This window comes from Hippopotamus amphibius, chromosome 17 (genome assembly GCF_030028045.1).
Source record: "Hippopotamus amphibius kiboko isolate mHipAmp2 chromosome 17, mHipAmp2.hap2, whole genome shotgun sequence".
Lineage (NCBI taxonomy): Eukaryota > Metazoa > Chordata > Mammalia > Artiodactyla > Hippopotamidae > Hippopotamus > Hippopotamus amphibius.
Genome location: NC_080202.1, coordinates 13,896,154 through 13,918,657, shown reverse-complemented (window position 1 = coordinate 13,918,657; position 22,504 = coordinate 13,896,154). Strand labels below are relative to the sequence as shown.

Sequence of the window (22,504 nt, the reverse complement as noted above, 5' to 3'; positions counted from 1 at the left end):
GTTCCCACACCTGTTCAGCACCAGTATAACTCAGCCACCCCTACTCAGGCCTCTGCAGTGTTTTTTTTCTAAAAAACCCTCCTGATCTATTAAAATTACATCCTCCCTGTCCCCAAACCAGCATCATCAATCTACGTGGCCCAGGTTGCCCCTCGGTCCCCAGTAAATTTTTTGGCAATCATGTATTTTGTTCCCTGATCTGACAGTTACTCTCTTAGCAATTATTTCGCATTTTTTGCATTTGAGGCCCCATAACTACCTCACATATATTTGACTATAGTATCTATTAGGATGTTTTCAGCTACCAGCCATAGAAGCCCTGACTCAAACTGACTTAAACAGAAGGTGAACTTTTTTATTCCATATTAACCGAAATCCAGAGATAGGACAGATCCAAAATGATTGATTCAGCTGTTCAGCAATGTTATCAGGGACCCAGGTTCTTTACTTACCCTGCTCTCCTTGCCTGGCTCCATCCTTAGAATAGTGGTAAAATGGTAAAGGGTCACCAAGGGAACCCCATGCTCTGCCTGATCAAGGCTAATTAGAATCCACCTCTGTAGTTTAGGAGGGATCAGCTTTTTCCCCAGCATCCCAAGGCCAGATTCACCTAAATAAAACCAGGGCTTTGGTTAGAAAGAAAAAGAATGGGGACTTCCTTGGTGGCACAGTGGTTAAGAATCCACCTGCCAATGCAGGGGACACAGGTTGAATCCCTGCTCCAGGAAGATCCCACATGTCACGGAGCAACTAAGCCTGTGTGCCACAACTATTGAGCCCACGTGCTGCAACTACTGAAGTGTACGTGCCTAGAGCCCATGCTGTGCAACAAGAGAAGACACCACAGGGAGTAGCCTGCATACCACAATGAAGAGTAGCCCCTGCTCGCCGCAACTAGAGAAAGCCCGTGTGCAGCAATGAAGACCCAACACAGCCAATAAATTAATTAATTAATTAATTTTAAAAAGAAAGAAAGAAAGAAAAAGAATGGGTGCTGATAGGCCACAGTAGTATCTACTTCGAGTCTCAGTTTTCTTGTAGAATTAAGTGAGGCCTTAAAAAGAAAAGTTTCTGTGGTTCTTTACCAAAGAGAAAATAAGCCTAATTTGTCACCTTTTTTTATCCACAGCTCCTTCATTCCCAAGTTCATCACCCACCTCTTCAAATGCAAGCCAATTAGCATGGTGGGAGCAGAACAGGTGAGATGAAACTGGGATAGGGCTGTTCCTTACGGCTTTTGTCATAGATCAAACCACATATCTTTCTAGTACAGAACTGCTGTGGAGAAGTAAAATCACTTATTTCTCCTGTTTGAGGACCAAATGATGACCTGACAGCTTAAATTATTCATCCATTTATTTAAAACATTTTTTCGTTGAGCACCTCCTAAGTCCCCGGGCATTGTTCTAGGTGCAAGGCATACCACAGTGAACAGGACAGAAAAGCATCTCTCCTTCATGATGCTTACATTCTAGTAAGAAGAGACATAATATACAAGTTACCAAATAAATTAGAGGGTAATTTTTACTTAAGTATACTGCAGGGTATAAAACTAGTTCATATGAAAGAATATCTTAGGGGCATGATATTCTTTATATATTTTATTTTCTTCATATTCTCCATTCTATGAGGGAGTAGTGGCTTTAGGTTGGATGGTCAGAGAGGGCACCTCTGAGAGCTGGGGCTGGAGGAGGACTAGGAGAAAAATGTCCAGGCAGCCGCAAAGGCTCTGATTATTTTGGGTCCCGTAGTGGCTGGGGCAGAGACCATTTAAGAGTAGCAAGCAAAGAAAGGCTTATCTTTTTGGTACTGAGAAACCGTTCACCTCCTCCAGCAAGCCGTCCTCCATCAGTCCCACTCTGCTTGCTCGAATTCTGTGTTTCAGGACATCTCTTCACCTATGGTGTCACCTCAGCACTGCTGAGTTGAGTTCTGCGCTACAGCAAAGTTGCCTGTCCTCAGCTACCACCTGTTCACACCCTGAACTTTTTTTTTTTTTAATTTTATTTATTTATTATTTTTGGGGGGTACACCAAGTTCAATCATACACCCTGAAATTTGAGCAGCTTGAGTTTGGAGAACAGTTTAAGCTACTTTGAAAAAAACAAACAAACAATAATATTCAGCCCTTAATTAAAAAAAAAAAAACTTTTATTGAGATACAGTTAACAGACAATAAAATGCATATATTTAGAGTACAGTTTGGTATCGCAATCTCCCAGTTCATTCCCCCCCAACCCTCCCCGCTTTCCTCACTTTATTCAGCCCTTAATTTTTTAAAAACACCTACTTACCTGCAAACTGTTCATGTACTGATCACAAATGATCCTTCTGTATTCATTAAAATAAATCCTCTCTAGACCTTTATTCAGCAATACTTAACCTATTTCAGTTACTTTCTGTATTTAAAAGAACTACACTTTTAAGTAAGAAGAATATATAATTCAAGACATTTCCAAAACTCCTGCTCTTCCACTGAGTTAGTCGACTGGGTGGAGGCTCCGCTCTCTCCTAGCTCCGGGACTTGCCCTCACACTGGGCCCTCGGCTGTGCTGGCCGGAGTCATGGCTCAGGAAGGTGGCAAGTCGGCGTGTGCCCTGGTGCATGATGGGTCCCTCAGGAAGCATCAAAGCCAGAGACGTAACACCTGTGAATATCAGGCATCTCTTGCATCTGATAAGTGTTGTATGTTTTGTACTCTTTTTGGAAGTGAGTGGCCTTTCTAGGCTACGAAAAGGCAGTAGGTGTGAGCCTTAAGGTTACCGGCTCCAGAATCACTGAGGTCTGACGCTGAATCCTGTCTCTGCAACACAGCAGCTGTTTGTCATTAGACAAGTTCCTTAACCTTCCAGGGCTTTAGTTTCTCGTCTAGAAAATGGGGATAATCACAGCACTGCCTCTCAGGGCAGTTGTGAGGATTAAACAAGATAAGCCACCGAAGTACCTGACCCAATGTGAAGCACATGAGAAGCCCTCCCTCAACAAATGCCCGCTCTCACTATTGACAGTTTGTTTCCACGGTCAACGCCCATCTCCCCACATGGAAACATCTAGTCGATGCTTGCCATGGGCTGTCTGGCTGACCAGCTTAGCAGAGTCAGAAGTATTGTCTCAGCAGACGTCCTGGGGGGTTGCGTGGATTCAGACACTGACCGACTGTGTCTGAGTGTAGAGTTTCAGTGTTTGGAAATTCTTACCTCTTGTGTGTCATAAGTACAGAATGAATTCTCTCCTCGGGAAACAGCAGAATAATGCCCCAGCATGTCCAGTTTCATTAGCATGTGTTTACTGAGAATCTACCCTGTCCACCTCACTGCTGTGCGTGATGGGAGAGGACGTGGATTGATTGCTCTGTGTATGTCTGAGAGAAGCTTTAGATTCTCAGTCACTAGGTTTCTGTCTCTAGACTTGATGAAGCCACTGGAACACAAAGCTGACTTATTGGGAACATGTTTCCATGAGTTTGCAGCTCTGCCCAGGCCTTGCAAGCTGATTTAGTGTCTAGCAACCATGATATTTTCATATTGTCACATGAACCCAATGTCATACCTATTTTCCTCAGATTTCCCCTTCTTTATAAGAATGTTAAAATAATCAGCTCAGACTTCAAAGCCCACATCTTCAGAAATATATCAGTTTGGCCAGTATTTACTTCTGCTTTGAGATGTGGATAAGAAAACCATCTGTGAAGCTGGCATTTTACTTTGTCAGACCCCAGACAAATATGAGTGGGTGACGGGAGTGTAGATCTCAACAGACCCAGCCTGGGGGAGGCTGCGTGTGGGAACTGAAGGGCATCGTGGCCCTTGGAGGATTCCCACATGAAGTTCGGGTTTCGCTGGGGTCCATGCTTGCCCAGAGTATCTGGGTTTAGAAACCCAAGCAGTCGTGGACCTGGAGGCGTGATCGCTCAGGCAGCAAAACCTTAGGAACCAAGAAGTTAACAAAGAGAAGTCCATGGATTAAAACAGATTCTGCCTCAAATCTCATAGCAGCTGTAAGCCAAGGTTTAACAAAAGCTGGGAGACTCAAAGCAAAGACTGAGGCCTAACTTCAGATGCCTCTGCTTTGCCACTAAAGTACTAGCTTCTAAATTTATATTACACGTTAATGCTTGTGCCAAAAATAGGAAGGGAGACGTTTTCCTGCTCTTGATTCTCTCCCTGATTACTGTATAACGTAAATTATTTCTCTTTGGTCCCCGGAGTCCGCTTGAGCAATTGCAAGGGCACGTGGAGCTGAACCATACCAGTATTTGTAATGCTTCTTGCTAGTTTGTGATTTTCAGAGAGTCTTGTGGGATTTGCAGGGTTATTAATTAGTCTTTTGGCCACAGTATCTGTGACCAGGCACACAGTAAAAATGGAATCCATTTGCGCAAACTTACCAGAGAGGAAGCGGCTCATTGTGGTGTCAGGTAAAGGACCCTGAAAGTTGGGGACCAGTCCCTACTCTGCTGTTAGTGGTCCCTGTGATCAAGAGCACTTGCTCCCCTGCTCTGGGCTCAGTTTCCTCCTGTTTAGATAAGAGCCCTGAATCAGACTCTCCACACGCCCCCTGCTAGATCTATCATATTACGGATCTAAAATATTTTGAGCAATGTATTTCATGTCTATGAAGTAATGTTCTTTTCCTGTGTATTATCTTTATATACCATACTGACTTTTTTTTATTGTGGTAAAACATACATAACATAAAATTTAACATTTTAACCATTTTAAGAGTACAGTTCTTAGTATTAAGTACATTCACATTGTTGTGCAGCCATCCACCATCCACTTCCAGTCTTTTTTCATCATTCCAAACTGAAACTCCTTTCCCACTGAACACGAAGTCCCCACCCCTCCTTCTCCAGCTGCTGGCAGCCCCCATTCTCCTTTCCATCTCTATAAATATGACTGCTCGAGGGACCTCATATAGGTGGAATCATACAATATCTGTCCTTTTGTGTCTGGCTTATTTCACTTAGCATGCTTTCAGGGTTTATTCATGTTGTAGCATGTTTCGGAATTTCCTTCCTTCCTTTTTAAGGCCAAACAATATTCCATCATACGTATTACCACATTTTGACCATACTGACTTTTAAATGTACGTAATTCAAAACCTGGAAAAAATGTTTAAAGCAAATTTTAAAAAAAAATGTTAAGCCCAAACACCAAGGAAAGGGAAAAAGAGAATCAGGTGGTGTGTGCATGGCAGCTGGAAAAATGAGAAAATAGGGTAGTTATTCTCAGCCATAGTTCATCTTGGTGAATCTCCTAAATGTGGCAGGGTGTTTTTAAGCACTCCTTTGGAGGGAAAAAAAAAAAGAAATGAACTGATAAAATTTAATACACATAAATGATAAAATTTTTTAAAAGAACAACAGAACCTTAGCTAACTAGGAACAGAAGGAAATGTGTTGATCTCATAGAAAGGGTATATGTACAAAACATATGCAAGCGTCTGGACTACATGCATAAATCCATTTGTCAAAACCATACGGTTAAGAATTGTACATTTCAATGTATGTAAATTTAACCTCAAAAAAATTGAGGGATAAGAAGCAGTTACAGCAGGGTTTCTCAGCCTCTGCACTGACATTTGGGGCTAAAGAATCTTTTGTTGTGGGGCCATCCTGTGCGTTATAGGAGGTTTAACAACATTCCTTGCCACTACCCACTAGTCACCAGTAACACCCTGCCAATTTTGACAACCAAAAGCGTTTCCAGACATTGCCAAATATCCGGGCCAGGGTGGGAAGATGGACCAGATCACCCCTAGCTGAGAGCCACCAGGTTCAAGGCACAGATGAAGCCAGATGAGAGTGGGAGGATTCACTTTACTATTCTGTTTACTTCATATATGTTTGAAACTCTCCATAATAACAAGATTAAAAAAAAAAAATAGTAGTGGTCCACCCCCACATATACCCACTCAAGTGTAATCCACAAGTAAATTTTATTTTGGGAATTGACACAAAACTCCCGTGCTTGTTTAAACTAGCTTCCTTCTAGATTTTCTGATTATAGAACATATGTTCAGAAAAGCTAAGCTTTCTCCTTCCTTTTTTATGTGCATGTGCTTCTGCCCACGTGGTAGAGCTTGCTCCCTTTTGTGCAGCCCTTTTCTCTCTCTAAATACCTTTTTGAATCTCCTAACTACCCAACCGCTCACTTCTCTCTGTCTCATTAAGCTCTGGCCCATCTTGATTTTTATGAGGCCATCCTTCCCACTGAGAGCTTGAAACCTCTTCTGTCACCCAGTTGCAAGGGTCCTCGCTTTGTGCCACACAGAGGAAAGAGACGGGCACAGCCACGCTCCACAGGGATTTACAACCATCAACAGGGTCATCAAGATCCTGGAGGCGGGAGGACCGAGCAAGCTCGTGAAAGAAATGAAGCAGTTAGGGGCTTCCTAGGTGGTGCAGTGGTTAAGAATCCGCCTGCCAATGCAGGGGACACGGGTTCGATCCCTGCTCCAGGAAGATCCCACATGCCACGGAGCAACTAAGCCCATGTGCCAAAAAAAAAAAGTCTACAGAAATGAAGCAGTTAATGAAAAAAAAAAAATGCCATAAACGTCACGCTTAATGGTCAAATATAGAAAGATGGAGTAAGACAGGGGTGTCTGCTGTCACTTTTTCTGGCTCACGTTGCCCTTGAAGTCCTAGCTAGAACAATAAGGCAAAACACAAAATAAATTTTTAAAGAAATAAAAGGTACACAGATTAGAATGGAAGAAACAGAAGGGCTTAGCTGCTCCACGACATGTGGGATCTTCCCAGACCAGGGCTCGAACCCGTGTCCCCTGCATTGGCAGGTGGATTCTTAACCACTGCGCCACCTAGGAAGCCCTTGAATGGTACTTTTAAAAGGTGAATTTTATGGTATATGAATTATATCTCAATTTTGTTTAAAGATTTATTATTTATTTATTTATTTTGACTGCATTGCATCTTCACTGCTGCACACAGGCTTTCTCTAGATTCAGCGAGCAGGGGCTACTCTTAATTGTAGTATGCAGGGTTCTCATTTCGGTGGCTTCTCTTGTTGCCGAGTACAGGTTCTAGGTGTGCAGACTACTTCAGTAGTTGTGGCACACAGGCTTAGTTGCTCTGCGGCATGTGGGATCTTCCCGGCGCAGGGCTCGAACCCATGTCCCCTGCATTGGCAGGCAGATTCTTAACCACTGCGCCACCACGGAAGCCCTCAATTTTTTAAAAAATCCATTCCAGGTGGGTTATATCTCTGGAAGTGAAAGATAAGACAACAAAATTTCTGGAAGATAATAAGAATGTTTTATGACCTTGGGTTAGGCAAAGATTCCTTAACAAAACATTAGAAGTACTAATCGTAAAAGAGATTGAGTACTTAAAATTAAGGACTTCTTTCTCTCAAAAGACAAGCCAGAGTAGCAGATGATATTTGGAATATATGTAACTAAGAAAGTACTCAAATTGTAAATATATACTTTAAAAAATCTCTAACATATCACTTATATATGGGATCTTAAAAAAAAAATTCGTAGAAGCAGAGAATAGAATGGTATTTGCCAGGAGCTGGGGGAAGGGGGAAATGGGGAGATGTAGGTCAGAGGGTACACACTTTCAGTTCTAAGATATATAAGTTCTAAGGACCTAATGTACAGCATGCTGATAATTAATAACATGGTGTGATATACTTGAAATTTTCTGAGAGTAGATCTTAAACATTGTTACCACACATACAAAAGGAGAGTTAATTAACTTGATCTTGGTAATCATTGTACTATATATGTACATCAAATAATCACAGTGTATACTTTAAATATATACAATTACAGTATAGTTGTCAATTATTCCTCAGTAAAGTTGAAAACATTACTTTAAAAAAACCTCAACAAATCCATTAGGAAAAAGATGATCAACCAGTAGAAAAATGGCAAAAGATTTGAATAGGCACTTCAGGAAGAGGCTCACCAAAAAGCCAAAGAGCATATTAATCATCCAGGCAAATGTAAATTAAAATCACAATGATATCAGAATGGCTAAAATTAAAAAAAACCACAATACCAAGTGTTGGTGAGGATGTGAAGCAACTAGAACTTTCATGCATTGCTGGTAGGAATGGAAATCAGCACAGGTTGGAAAATTATTGGCAGTCTCTACTAAAGCTAAACATATATCTACCCCTTGATCCAGCATTTCTATGTAGATGCCACCCCAGAGAAGTGAGGGTGTATGGCCACCAAAGACATGTACAAGAATGTTCATAGCAGGTCAGTGAGCAGTAGACCAATCCTGAGTGACAGAGGGCTGAAGAGTGGTCATCCTCCTTGGGAAGGAAGAGAGAGCATTGACTGGAAGAGAACCTGAGGGAGCCTTCTGGGACGCAAGAAATGTCCTGTATCTTTTTTTTTTTTTTTGATTGAGGTATAGTCAATTTACAATGTTGCGTTAGTTTCTGGTGTATAGCAGAGTGATTCAGTTATATATATGTATATTTTCATATTCTTTTCCATTATAGGTTGTTACAAGATATTGAACATAGTTCCCTGTGTTATACAGTAGGACCTTGTTTATCTATTTTGTATATAGTAGTATCTGCTAATCCCAAATTCCTAATTTATCCCCCTGCCCTTTCCCCTTTGATAACCATAAGCTTGCTTTCAGTGTCTGTGAGTCTGTTTCTATTTTGTAAATAAGTTCATTTGTATCATTTTATTTAGATTCCAAATGTAAGTGATATCATATGGTATGTGTCTTTCTCTGACTTACTTCACTTAGTATGATAATCTCTAGGTCCATCCATGTTGCTGCAAGAGGTATTACTTCATTCTTTTTATGCATGAGTAGTATTCCTGTGTATGTGTGTATCTGTGTGTGTCTGTGTGTCTTTGTGTCTTGGGTTGGCCAAAAAGTTCGAGTTTTTCCATAACATTTTATATGTATATAAATATAAATGCCACATCTCTTTATCCATTCTCCTGTGAGTGGAGAAGTGTCCCATATCTTTAATTAGGCAATAGGGTGCATACATTTGTAATAGTTTATCAAGCTATGTACTTGGTCTTTGTGTACTTTATTGTATGAAAGTTACACCTAAATTAAAAAAAAAGAAAAGAGGGCTTCCTAGGTGGCACAGTGGTTAAGAATCCACCTGCCAATGCAGGGGACACTGGTTCAGTCCCTGCTCCAGGAAGATTCTACATGCCGCAGAGCAACTAAGCCCATGCGCCACAACTATTGAGCCCATGTGCTGCAACTACTGAAGCCCACGTGCCTAGAGCCCGTGCTCCGCAACAAGAGAATTCACAGCAATGAGGAGCCTGCGCACCACAACGAAGAGTAGCCCCCACTCACCGCAACTAAAAAGAAAGCCCGTGCACAGCAGAAAAGACCCAACACAGCCAATTAAATAAATAAGTAAATATTATAAAAAAGAAAAGAAAGAGGAAAGGAACAAGGCATGTCCTCACCTTGGTGCATCCATTCCTCATATCTTGAACTGTCTCTTCTGTGTCACCTCACTGAAACATATATGGTTCTTTACCTTCTAGGAGTGGACCTTTATCTTGCCTGCTCAAGGTTTCCATCACTGTGATAGTCATGCTGTCCCCCCAAGAGTTGTAGGGGGCTCTTTAAGAAGTAAACCCCTCCGCTTTCCATTGCTGGGTGATACGCCTTCCCAGGCATAGCATGCTGGCCAGCGTTGCACCCCAGGAGCCCATCAACATGAGCCACACCACCCCAAAATTTATCTCTGAGGCCCCAACAAGTTTGGTGGATGGCCACCTCTTGGCCAGTGCCTCGTGCCTAAGGGGACAAGCTTTTAGCTGTTTTCAAAGATGAACACCAGCAGATTATCCTGATAAATGGGGCCTTTCGCCTGCATTTCCCACGGACAGCTGCTAAGCCTGTTGGACTAGCTCCCACCTTTGCTGACTGCATTACTTCCGGTAAAACCTGAGACAAAGGTTTCCATCTGTACAGCTGTCTGGTGAGGACAGAATTCTATTGTGCCTGGCTGGAAATTGAAAATGTCCTCTCTCTCAAAATATGGGAGACACTAGAGAGTTATGTCTGGCTCATTCAAAACTCTTCCTGTCACTTAAGACTGTACAATTATTTATGCGTATAATATATCTCTGGGAAGCAGAAAGTACGGAAAAAACAGGACGTATCCCCATATGTTTTCAAATAATCATTGGGTTTTTTTCTTCCCTGCTAGCAAATAATGCCAAGACATGGCTTTGATTTTGACGAGGCTCTGAGATTTTGCTCTAGGGAAGGTAAAGCTGAATCCTCACTAGGCCTTAAATAGCATAGTGTGAAAAAAGAAGAAGAAGAAGACATAGTTCCAGTTAATAAAAGTATAGAAAATAATGTCAAGAATATCAGCTTCCCACTCAGCTTAGTGGGAATCTTAACATGTTTCCACATTTGCTTTAGATCTTTTTTTTATATAAAGTAAATCATTACAATTATGGCTGAAGTCCCTCATGGACCCTACCCTGCCATTTGCCTGCCTCCCTGCCCAGAGGTAATCTCTACTCCGATTTTGATTTTTATCATTCCCATATGTGTTTTGATATGTTACATGTGTATCTATTCACAAAAGATGTATAATTTTGTTTTTAAACTTTATGCAAATGGTACTATACATATAATTTCCCCACTTGCTTTTTTTTGCCCAACATAATGTTTTCTGAGATTTATCTATGTTGATATAGGTTGTTTGAGTTCATTCATTTTAACTTCGATATCATAGTCCATTGCCTGAATATGCCACCATTTGTTTATCCATTCTACCATTGATGGGCATTAGGTTGTTTCCAGTCTGTGCTTTTACCAACAGTGGATGCAGGGAAGCGTTTTTTGTTTTGTTTTGTTTTCTTTTACACAGGCAGGAATTTCTCTAAAGGATGTGAGTGCTGTATTACAGGCTATGCACATCTTCCAGTAAGGAAATAGTACCGAGTTTCCCCCAAAGTGACTACCAATTTATATTCTCATTTTAAGTCTGTTTCATTGCACCATATACTTGGCAACACTTGGTGTTTTCAGCCTTTTTACTTTTGCCTTTCTGATGAATACAAAATGGTACACAATTGTGGTTTTGATTTGCATTTACTGGGTTACTAATAAGATTAAGTATCATTTCTCATGCCTTGTGAGCACTTGAGAGTTTGTGTTTTGTGGGTTGCCTGTTCAGATCTTTGCCCCACTGCTGTTGTTGCTACTGGGGTTGCTGGTCTTTTTCTTATTGATTTTCAGGAATCATTCTGTGTTCTAAGTATTATCCCTTTAGCGGTGTTGCAGACATCTTCTCCTGGTTTGTGGGGTTTTTTTTTTTTACCTTGTTTATGTGTCTTTTGATATAGACTTTACGTTACTTTAAAGTAGATTTTTCCATCTTTCCTCTATCTCACATTCTTCTCTTCCCTACAAAAATAATCTCTATTTTCTTCTTAGAGTTTTTCTTTTTTATATCTAGGTTTTTAATCTGCATGGAATTGAGCATACTTGTTTTTTTAGAGGCCCGTGCTGGGTTCCCTCTGAGGCTGAGCAATGATCATTTACAGTGGGGCCCTCAGAACTGCTCTGATGCCAAGAGCTTTGTGGGGGGGGACCTCTGGCAGTCTATACTCACCAGTCCTCTGCATACTTGCGTACCTTTCTCTGTGAGCCCATGACCTTCTCGAAAAAACAGGCACTAGGAGAATAAGAATGTTCATCTCTGGAAACCTAGAAACATCCAAAATGCCCTAGCACTTTCCTGGTCTGCCATTGAATGACCTACAGAGTGTAGGCCTTTGAATAGCAACATTAGTACCTATAGAGAGTTCCCAGAAGCTTAGCCTCCCCCATTATCACCATCTCCCACCAGGGAGGTACATTTGTTACAACCAGTGAACCTGCAGTGATACATCATTATCATTCAAAGTCTATAGTTTACATTATAGTGTTAGAGTTTACACGCGTGGTGTTATACAGTCTGTGGCTTTGGACAAATGTATAATGACACCATCATGGTATCATACAGAGTAGTTTCACTGCCCTAAAAATCCTCTGTGCTCCACCAGTTCATCCCACCCACCACACCCAACCCCTGGCAACCAGTGACCTTTTTACTTTCTCCATAGTTTTGCCTTTTCCAGAATGTGGTGGAGTTGGAAGCATATAATATGTAGCCTTTTCAGACGTGGAGTTGGAATCATATAACATGTAGCCTTTTCAGATTGGCCTTTTCACTTAGTCATGTGCATTTAAGTTTCCTTCATGTCTTAATAGCTCATTTCTTTTTAGTGCTAAGTAATATTTCATAGTCTGGATGTGCCACAGTTCATCCTTTCAGCTACTGAAGGACATCTTGTTTGCTTCCAAGTTTTGGCAAATTATGAATCAAGCTGTTAAAAACATTCATGTACAGATTTTTGTGTGAACATTAAGTTTTCAACTCTGGGTAAATACCTAGTAGCATGATTGCTGGATTGTATGGTTAGCGTATATTTCGTTTTATAAGAAACCACCAAACTGTCTTCCAAAGTGGCTGTACCATTTTGCATTTCTACCAGCAGTGAATGAGAGTTCCTGTTGCTCTGCATCCTCACCAGCATTTGATGTTGTCAGGGTTCCAGATTTTGGTCATGCTGATAGATGTATAGTAGTGTCTCATTGCTATTTTAATTTGCATTTCCCTGATGACATGTGATATGGAGCATCTTTTCAAATGTTTATTTGTCATCTATATATCTTCTTTGGTGAGGTATCTATTAAGATCTTGGGCCCATTTTTCAGTTGGGTTGTTTGTTTTCTTATTGTTGAGTTTTTCTTTAAAATCTTTGTATATTTTAGATAACAGTCCTTTTTTTTTTAAAAGATTTATTTATTATTTACTTATTTACTTTTGGTTGCATTGGGTCTTCATTGCCGCTCACAGGCTTTCTCTAGTTGTGGCGAGTGAGGGCTACTCTTCGTTGTGGTGCACAGGCTTCTCATTTCAGTGGCTTCTCTTGTTGCGGAGCACAGGCTCTAGGCGTTTGGGCTTCAGTAGTTGGAGCACACGGGCTCAGTAGTTGTGGTTTGCAGGCTCTAGAGCACAGGTTCAGTAGTTGTGGCACATGGGTTTAGTTGCTCCACGGCATGTGGGATCTTCCTGTACCAGGGATTGAACCTGTGTCCCCTGCATTGGCAGGCAGATTCTTAACTGCTGCACCACCAGGGAAGTCCTGATAACAGTCCTTTATAAGATGTTATCTTTTGCAAATATTTTCTCCCAGTCTGTGGTTTGTCTTCCCATCCCTTGACATTATCTTTGGGAGAGCAAAAGTTTTTCCTTTTAATGAAGTCCGGTTTATCAGTATTTCTTTGATGGATCATGTCTTTGGTGTTCTATCTAAAAAGTCATCACCATACCCCAGGTCATGTAGGTTTTCTCCTGTGTTATCTTCTAGGAGTTTTATAGTTTCGTGTTTTACATTTAGGTCTACGATCCATTTGAGTTAGTTTTGGGGAGGGGTGTAAGGTCTGTGTCTAGATTCATTTTTATTTTTATTTTTTGCATGTGCATGTCCAGTTGTTCCAGCACCGTTTGTTGAAAAGACTGTCTTTGCTCCGTTGAATTGCCTTTGCTACTTTGTGAATGATCAGTTGACTATATTTGTGTGGATTTATGTCTGGGCTCTCTCTTCTGCTCAGTTGATCTATTTGTCTGTTCTTTCACCAGTACTACACTGTCTTGATTGCTGTAGCTTTACTATAAGTCTTGAAGTTGGGTAATGTCAGTCCTCCAACTTTGCTCTTCTCCTTCAATACTGTGTTAGCTATTCTGGGTCTTTTGCCTCTCCATATAAACTTCAGAATCAGTTTGTCCATACCTCACCATTTTTTAAAATTAATTTTTATTGGAGTATAGTTAATTTCACAATGTTGTGTTAGGTTCTGTTGTACAGCAAAGTGAATCAGTTATACATATACATACACCCACTCTTTTTTAGATTCTTTTCCCATATAGGTCATTACAGAGTATTGAGTAGAGTTCCCTGTGCTCTATATATTGGTTATCTATTTTATATATAGTAGTGTGTATATGTTAGTCCCAGTCTCCCAATTTATCCCTCCCCCTGCTTTCCCCCTTGGTAGCCATAAGTTTGTTTTCTACATCTGTGACTCTATTTCTGTTTTGTAAATAAGTTCATTTGTACTATTTTTTTAGATTCCACATATGAGCAATATCATATGATATATGTCTTTCTCTGTCTGACTTGCTTCACTCAGTATGACAGTCTGTAGGTCCATCCATGTTGCTGCAAGTGGCATTATTTCATTCTTTTTTATGGCTGAGTGATATCCCATTGTATTACATATTACCTCACCATTTTTTGAGAGCAATATTCCCCTCTAAGTTATCCCAAGTAAAACTTTGATGGCTTCTCCAAATGTTTGTACCATTGTCAAAATTAGAATCACCTCGACCTTTAAATTAATAGTGTTTCTCATTAACGAGCTTGTCTTATCTTTAGTTGTTAATTCTCCTGTCCATAGCAAAGTACACGCAGAAAGAGAGAATGCAGGGTGTCACAGGGCCTTAACAGAGCCCATTCCACCCTTGCTTAATATAATTTATGAAAAGCTTTCTGAGAGGAGCAGGCAGTGGCAGATATGGCAAGCCCTGTCCTAAACCTAAGATTCACAGAGGTGCAGTAGCGGGACTGTCACCCTGCTGCTACCTTTGTCTGGTTGGTGAACATGTCATTCCATTCTCCTGAACTGTCTGAACAGGCCGGTGTGTATATGCCATTTCTGTGCCTGCAGTTGGTGGGCAGTCAGGAAGGTTGATAGCCTTCGAAATAATTGGCATCCAAGAGAACCAAAAGAAAAATATACAGAAAAAAGAAAGAAAAAGAAAAGGACAGATTGTTGCCAGGATACTGATTGATGTTTAAATTTGATTTAATCTCCTACATCCTGACTAGCATCCAGAGAAGTCCAAAATAGAGCAGTACGGAGATATTTTTTGCCTGTTGAATAAGCAAAAATTTTATGGCAGTTTTCAGCGCTGGTGAGGGTGTGGTCTGCACTATGTAAATAGGTACATTCCATTCAGAAAGCAGTTCAGGATACGTGTGAAGAACCTTACAAATGTTCTTATGCTTTGCTCCATGCCAAAGACTGTCTCCTAAGGAAACGCCATTGATAGACCTAGAATTATATCCACAAAGCTGTTCATCACAGCAGTAATAAAAGGCTAGAAACAAGTCTAGGGGAATGGTTAAAAACATTAAAGTTATACACACACACACCATAGAATACTGTATAGCAATTAAAAATCATGATTTTTTTTTAAAGACTGCCAAGATGGGAAAATAGAATTCAAAAAACTTCATATATGAAGTAGAAAAACGAGGTTGTGAAACTGTTTATACAGTGTAATTCTAGTTTTTTATACACACACACAGGCTGGTGGGAATGATACCACATTGAACTATGGCTTCTTATTTTTTCCTGGGTCATAGTAATTGTAACTCATGTGTTTCCTTTTCTATCTGTTCATTTTCCTAATTTTCTTCAGTGAGAATGTATTACATTTAAAACCAGGAAAATGTTATTTATCAGCGTGAGTACACTAGGTGTCGTGTCCCTGTGAAGTGGCTGGTTCTATTCTGCTCTCTCCCCTCAGCTGCTGCTGGACACCCACTCCCTGAAGATGGTCCTCCTTGATCTGCCTTCCATAGGCTCTCAGGTGGTGAGGAAAGCCCCGGCCAGTTACACGAAGATCGTGGTGAAAGGCATGACCCGCGCGGAGATGATCCTCAAGGTGGGGCTTGTGTCTTCCTTAGGGTTTCGGTTTAAAGGGCCTGGTTATCTGATCGCTTATTCCAAGGAGTACTGACTACTAGTCTTGAAAGCGCAGGTTAGGACCTATGCCCATCAGCCCCAAAAGATTGTCCACATTCCTTGGCAGGACCAGACTTTTACCTCATCAGATATTGTTGAAAGTCAGTGCACCGTTACTGGGGGGTCAGTAATTCTATCTGACAAATGAATTCTTCCTTGTAACGGGATTCTCTTGTAATAAGGTTTGGCCAAGATTGAAGGCTGGGTGGCGTTGTCACTGTGAATCAGCATCTAGGTCAGGAATCTCCCTGCTTCTCAGCAGGAATTTCTGGCCCAGCTATCAGTCCCCTCACCCACCTCCGTCCACATAAGCCTCTTTGGCGCTCTAAATTCTGCCACTTCACAGGAACTCCGAACAGATGTTGTGTAACTGATTCTAGTTAGCAAATGGGTTTTCTAAAGCCCCACGTAACAAAATATACATGGGGTGATGATGCTGGGAATGTCTGAAGCCTTGAGCTCCTGCATCTCATTTCCACCTGGATGTGTCGAGGGGAGAAGGGGCCCATTGAGGAAGGAAGAAACAGCTGGAGAACAAACAGAACTGTCAGGGGATGCTCTTAGAAGGCCAGGGCCTGCAGGCCCTTCAGGTCTGTCTCCAAACAGAATGACTCAAATGATGGAGGAATGGAAAGTAGCAACGAGCCCTGACATAGGTGGGACCAGGTGAGGGGCCCGCACAGACCTTGGGCTTTGGCCTGAGGAAGCTGGAAGCAGCCTAATCCATTTCTTTCCCAGCTGGTTTACTCTCCGCGGGGGAGAGCAGGGTTTGGAGAGAATTTCTGAGTTGTATTCTCAGAAATTCAAAACCAGTCTGCTGGAGGAAGGACATCAGATACCGCACTGGAAAGCAAACGGCAGTGAATGTGAGGTTGCGATGCCATTGCTTTCCTGCTGTTGGTATGAGTTGGATGCCGTTGAATGAAGTTCCAGATCTTAAGTTTGGAAAGAGTGAGGCTGTTCTGGGGGTTTCGTTTAAGAGAAAATCCACTTAACTCAGTGCCTTTTGAGGCCATCCCTTGAATGATACGTCAGGACAGAAGGAGCAGGTACCACCAACCCACAAAATGTCTCAAACAGGGGACCCTCCGACACATTGTTTCTCGTGGTCCCCATATTTACCAAGTCACGTGGGACTCCCCCCAGGCCCTCTGAATTAGAACCTTCAGAGGAGGGACGTAGGAATCTGTACTTAAGACGCAATCCAGGTGACATGTATGACTTAGGAAATTTAGGAAGCATTGCTCTAACTGAACGTTGAGACGAAACAGGCCGTCAGGGCGTTTCTGGGTTTGGGGCTGCTGCTGTCCCAGAGGAGATGGCACAGAGTCTGTTCTGTGATCGGCTGCAAGTGAGGAAAGGCGATTCTCGGCCTGCGACCGTGAGTGTTCCCCTCGGGCCTGCGCCCGTCTCTCTCCCTTGATAGGTGGTGATGGCCCCTCACGAGCCGTTGGTGGTGTTCGTGGACAACTACATCAAACTCCTGACGGACTGTAACACAGAAACCTTCCAGAAGATCCTGGACATGAAGGTTAGCTCAGCGTCTTGTTCCGTTCCCGGGCACCTTCTTCTCACACTGGGTGGTTAACTGGGGGGTGGGATACGGGCCCCTGGGGAGCTTTCTCAATGTGCCGGTGCCTGGCCCAGGCTGCACACCCAGTTCTAAGAAGCCTTTGAGGAGGAGGAAGTACCAAGGGCTGTGACCGTCCCTGTTCTGATGGCACCTCCGTGCCCAGCAGAGAGCTGGGCTCAGCAGGGCTGCAGCGGAGGGGAGGCTACCCTCCTGCGTCCTGCTGCCTGTCCACTGCCCTCTCAGCCCCTTCTTTCTCTCCTCTCCTCCTCTGTTGCCTTTTCTCTTCTTCTGCTCCTCTCCCAAGCTACTACCCAGGGCCGGTATGTTCCCTGAAGAAGGTGTTCATCAGCCCAGTGACTACCAGATACTCCACTTGCCCTCGGGCCCTTTGGGGCCACAGCTGACTTCCTCCTCCTTCCTCTCTCCACCTCAGGGGCTGAAGAGGAGCGAGCAGAGCAGCATGCTGGAGCTCCTCCGCCAGAGGCTCCCAGCCCCGCCCTCAGGGCCCGAAGGCTCCAGCTCTCTGTCCCTCCTGGCTCCAACTCCAGAACAGGAGTCATCTCGCATCCGCAAACTGGAGAAACTAATTAAAAAGAGACTGTAGGAGCGTCCAAGGGGCACTTTTCCCCTGGCCAGTGACCCCCCACACCCAGATCCCAGAAGCCCCTCTCCTCTCCTATGCTCCCCCGACTCTCAGATCATCAGTCTTGAAACTTCCTGGGACATTTGGGTCATTCATGTGTCTCTCACATGCCCTGTCTTAATTCTTGTCCTAATCAGAGAAGCCGAGTAAGGGCTGGAGTATAAAAAGGCAGTCGAGGTGGTCTGATTCCTGCAGCAGGGGGTGCAGGTTCCCTGTGCTTCACTTGCCGTTCCCGGGCTGCCCCTGACTGGTCCAGTTGTCACTGACTCTGTTGCCTCACCCCTGCAGTCACACCCTCTGGCATGTGGCCCTGTTCCTTTCCATGCTTCTTTCCCAGTACCGTGGGTGAGAATGCCTGGAACTCATCCCTTCCTCCACCTGTGGCTGTCTGAGGTTCCCTCTGCAGCCAGACCCCTAAGAAATGTCCTCTGGGCTTAGCTCTAGGGCCCAAATTATGGAGTGGCAGATTACAGGGGTGGCGAAAGAGGTGTGGCCTTTAGCTGAGCCCTATTAGGAAAAGATGACTAAATAAGAAAAGTGCAGGAAGGGCAGGGGTGGGGGTGGCACCTGGGCAACTCGGGCGATAGATTTCGCTCTGCTCAGACGGCCACTGGGTTGCTCTGGTAAGGTTATCCAGCCCGCACTAATTGAGGTTAACATTCTCTCCCCACTCTTGAGAGGAGGAGTGACGGGCCCATCTCCAAACAGCCACTGCAGCCGTCCGTCATCGGCCTGGGAGCTGCAAACACCAGTGGATTCCCACACCTGGTTCTTGTCACTCTTGGTGTTTACAGAGCCACACTTCTCTTTGCGGTTCCTCCACGAGGAGTCATTTTCTGGACGTCTCCATAATGGCACCGAGATGTCAAGCTGCTCTTTTCCCCCCAGGTGGTGGTCACAGCCAGGGAAGTGGCTTTCTTGATTTATTACACTGTCAGTAATCTGCAAGGAGCCAACAGATGTCAGTAGGAGTTGCGTTAAGTGTCGTGTTGATGGGCACGTGTGCGTCCTGTGCAGACAGAGCATGTTTCTCAGCTGGGGGTCTGCATCGCAATCACCTGGGGCTCTTTTCTCCACAAGTGCAGATGCCTGGAGATTATGAATCAGTGAGTCTGGAGTGGGGCCCAGCATATCCGTTTAAAAGTTCCATAGGTGATTATGATGCCTGCTCCTTGGGAAGAGCCACTGTAATAGACATTTGCTTTATTGAGCGGTTCCTATTGCACATTTTCATAACTGTATGTATTTTTTCTCACTCTAAGCCAGTGTAATTACTATAAAATTGAGCTGGTGCCCACATGGTAAAGATTTCTCTGCTGATAGCCAGCAGCTTGAATTTTGAGTTTGTGTTGGTGGCAGGGACCATGGCAGAAATCCTGCTTTCCCCGCACTGACTAGGAGTCTTCTTGTTTTGATGACCAATCCCCAAACAGAAAGTTTATTTATTACTGTTACTTTGAAATAATATATGTATAAAGGAGCACTCGTTGGTCAAAACAGTAGCTAACAATTCTGCTATTTAGTTAAATTAGATATTGTACCAGTTCCTTCTCTCCACTTTCTCAAACCCTTTAAACACACACACACACACACACTTTGAAATCATCTTATGCGGGTAAAATAAATATTGGTAATTTATAATTGATAAAGAGCTCACTGCTGTTTTGACGATGGACAGACTTCCTGATTGCTGATTAGAGGAGTCCAGGCAGGAGAAAATTCTGTTTGGATCGTACCAGGGAAACAGGAACCACCACAGACAGGGTGTTTTGACCTCCAAGTTCAGTTCTGGAATTGAAACTAACTGTTGCCACGCCTCCCTCTCTTGAAGAACAAAGAACCAGTACCGAGGGCTTTGCCCATCACCCAGAAAAGGACGCCGACATGCTCATGCCTCGGGCGGCTCCTCGGTGCAGGTGGAATAGGACTGAAAGCAGACATCCAAGGACCAAGCTGACAGGGACGGGCAGGCAGGGCGCGCGAGTAGGGGGTGCGGGGGCTGTGACACCGGCCCATCCTGAATTGCCGTTGGATAAGGAACCCTAGTCGCCTGTTGACAGAACGCGAGGGACAAACGCCAGAAGTTCACAGCTGGAAATGTAATTCCTCTCCCTAGGCAGAGAAATCTCCAAAATAACCCGCTTGCTTGAGGGTGGAAGCAACTGTTTCACACGTCTCCTCTCCTCCAAGTCAGATTGCTAAAAATAGAATCGTTAGGACTGCATTAGGCCATTTAAACAATAGCCTTGGAAACATGGACACATGAAAAGCCAGCGTGCAGAGAGAGTAGTGTTAGGTTTTACACAGTAAAGAAAATTGTCCAGTCCCAGTCTAGCATTTATCAAAATAGATAAGCCCCCCCGACCCTCAAGGTTCTATATCTTTGGGAGATATCGATTTCCTGCAAATAAAGGGGTTGCTTTTTTGTGTAAATATTGTTCATTTTCCATCTGGAAGTGATTTCTTGGTGCACATTGCCGCATAAAATACTACAGTTAATTAAAGCATTACTGGATGTCATTTGCTAGGATGTATTTCCTTACTGTTGACAGAAAAGAGAACAGACTATAGAAAAACGTAAACAAGCCTAGGAAGCCCGGGCTCACCTCTCGGCATCTGCCCTTCTCCCTGGTGAAAATGTGCCCCTTCCCTGACAGCCACAGGAAGCAGGGCACAAAACCAGAATGTGGTGTTCTCCAGCAAGGTCCTGGTGTGTCCAGCGTGGTGGAAACCCTCTGTAAATGTGTATAAAAGTGTTCTTCTGATTGGGACTCCTGCTTGTGCTCCAGATTTCTATCCCTTTGACTCTCTCTTCTCCGCCTTATGGTTCCAATCATAGCCTGCTTCTCTGTGTGACTGCCAGAGGCCTTCTGTCCTGTGCATGGTAAGTCAATCTTGTTTCCTGAATTACCCGGGTGGGCATTTTGCAGTGACTCTCTGGGGAAGTCTGATGTTCCCTTCAGCCCTGGAAAATCTGTGGCAGCACTTCCATTAGGTTGGCTTTGAGATCATTCCCGAGTTTCCATTCTTTATTTTCACCAGTTCCCCCACTTTAATAGGGTAGCCAGAAATCAATCTGATGTGAAAAGAAATATTTCTGAATAACCCACCCAGAAGAGCACTGCCAGATGATTAATATGCCGGGTTCTCTTCCTTCTCACCTGCATAACCAGGTAAGCAGTGGGATGTGAAGGATGTGTCCATAAACAAAAGCAGTTTTCAGTATCTGTGAATGGGGGTTATAATTAACAGGGCGGGGAAGGTCACATAAGAGCCGGCTGTGCGCACAGGCTCTGTCAGCCACGAAGCCACGTGAAATGTGACCTCGTGATCACTCGCCAGGCCTGAAGCCCAAGTGGCTGACTTGACCTGATGCCGGGTGGCCACAGGGCTTGCTCTGTCCCTGGGCTCACTCGAACAGGACAGCCAGGTGACGACGGCCTGCTGCTCGCTGGATGTGGGCCGCATATGAAGCAAGCACCAGAACGTGGAGCCTTTGCCTTTATAGGTCCTGCCTGTGACATCCGACTTACTCGAGAGTTTTAAAAGGCACTCCATCCTCTGCTCCCCTTGCCGCGGCAACTGCTATTTCTGTAGCGTTTAGGGATAAACCTGCAGACACTGAGAAAAGAGCTTCCTCCCTGGTGGTGTTGCCTGGACTGCCTGTTGTGGAAAATGTGGCACGTTTCCTCTGAATGCAAATCAGAAGGAGTGCCAAAGGCTTCCTTCCAAAAACCACGTCTTTAGAAATGGTGTCCAGTGTCCACAGAACTTATTTCAGCTGGCCAGTCCTGGCAGGCACAAAATTCTTGCCTGCAATCTTTTTTTTTTCTTTTAACCTTCAGTGCCCCAAAAACTCTAAGCAACATCATCTTGGGACAGGCAGTCCTAACTTGGAAGCCAGAAGTTCACCAGCTATTTGGATTACTTCACAGTTGCCTTTCAGAGATGTTCAGACCTTTCGCAAGGCCAGCGGGATCCCTGTAATCAGCTGAAAAGTACCCACCTGGCTCTTTCAGTCCCCTTTGGGAAAATTGGTACAGAAAATGCTGGGTGATAGGGTGATGGGGGGAAGAGCAGTGGAAATGCTTTGTCCGCTGGGAATGTTCATCACTTAACCTGAGAGCTCCGGTAGCCTCTGCTCAACAGTCAAATGGAATTTGCACAATTGCTGGTGCTCCCTCCTGTTTGGGGTAATTTTTCAACACATGAGAAATGAAGAACAGCTTCTCAACAAAACTTCCCTTTACTCCTGGGGCCAAGAAAAGTATTTACCAAGTGGGCTGCAACTTTCCGGGGCACCAGGTGAAACGGTGGCGAGAAACCCTAGCTTCTTCCGCTGGTTTGCTTTGTGCTGATGGAAAAGGAAGGCCCCTCTCAGGGAGAGGAGAGGCACACCGCCGGCTGAAGAGACCGCATTCCACAGAAT

General features: G+C 43.7%; 1 protein-coding gene across 4 annotated transcripts in view; it reads left to right on the top strand.

The window, feature by feature from the left end:
• VPS53 (VPS53 subunit of GARP complex) overlaps nt 1-20,828 on the top strand; it is a 131,745-nt gene extending 110,917 nt beyond the window's left edge. For 2 of the 4 annotated variants that reach the window (XM_057715915.1, XM_057715917.1), the window contains 4 exons: nt 1,130-1,199; nt 15,642-15,779; nt 17,286-17,390; nt 17,866-20,828. In XM_057715915.1, the coding sequence (XP_057571898.1) occupies nt 1,130-1,199; nt 15,642-15,779; nt 17,286-17,390; nt 17,866-18,036 (484 nt within the window). In that variant the 3' untranslated portion in view covers nt 18,037-20,828. The other 2 variants (XM_057715914.1, XM_057715916.1) reach the window with 2 other exon arrangements.
• Nucleotides 20,829-22,504: the final 1,676 nt, after the last annotated feature.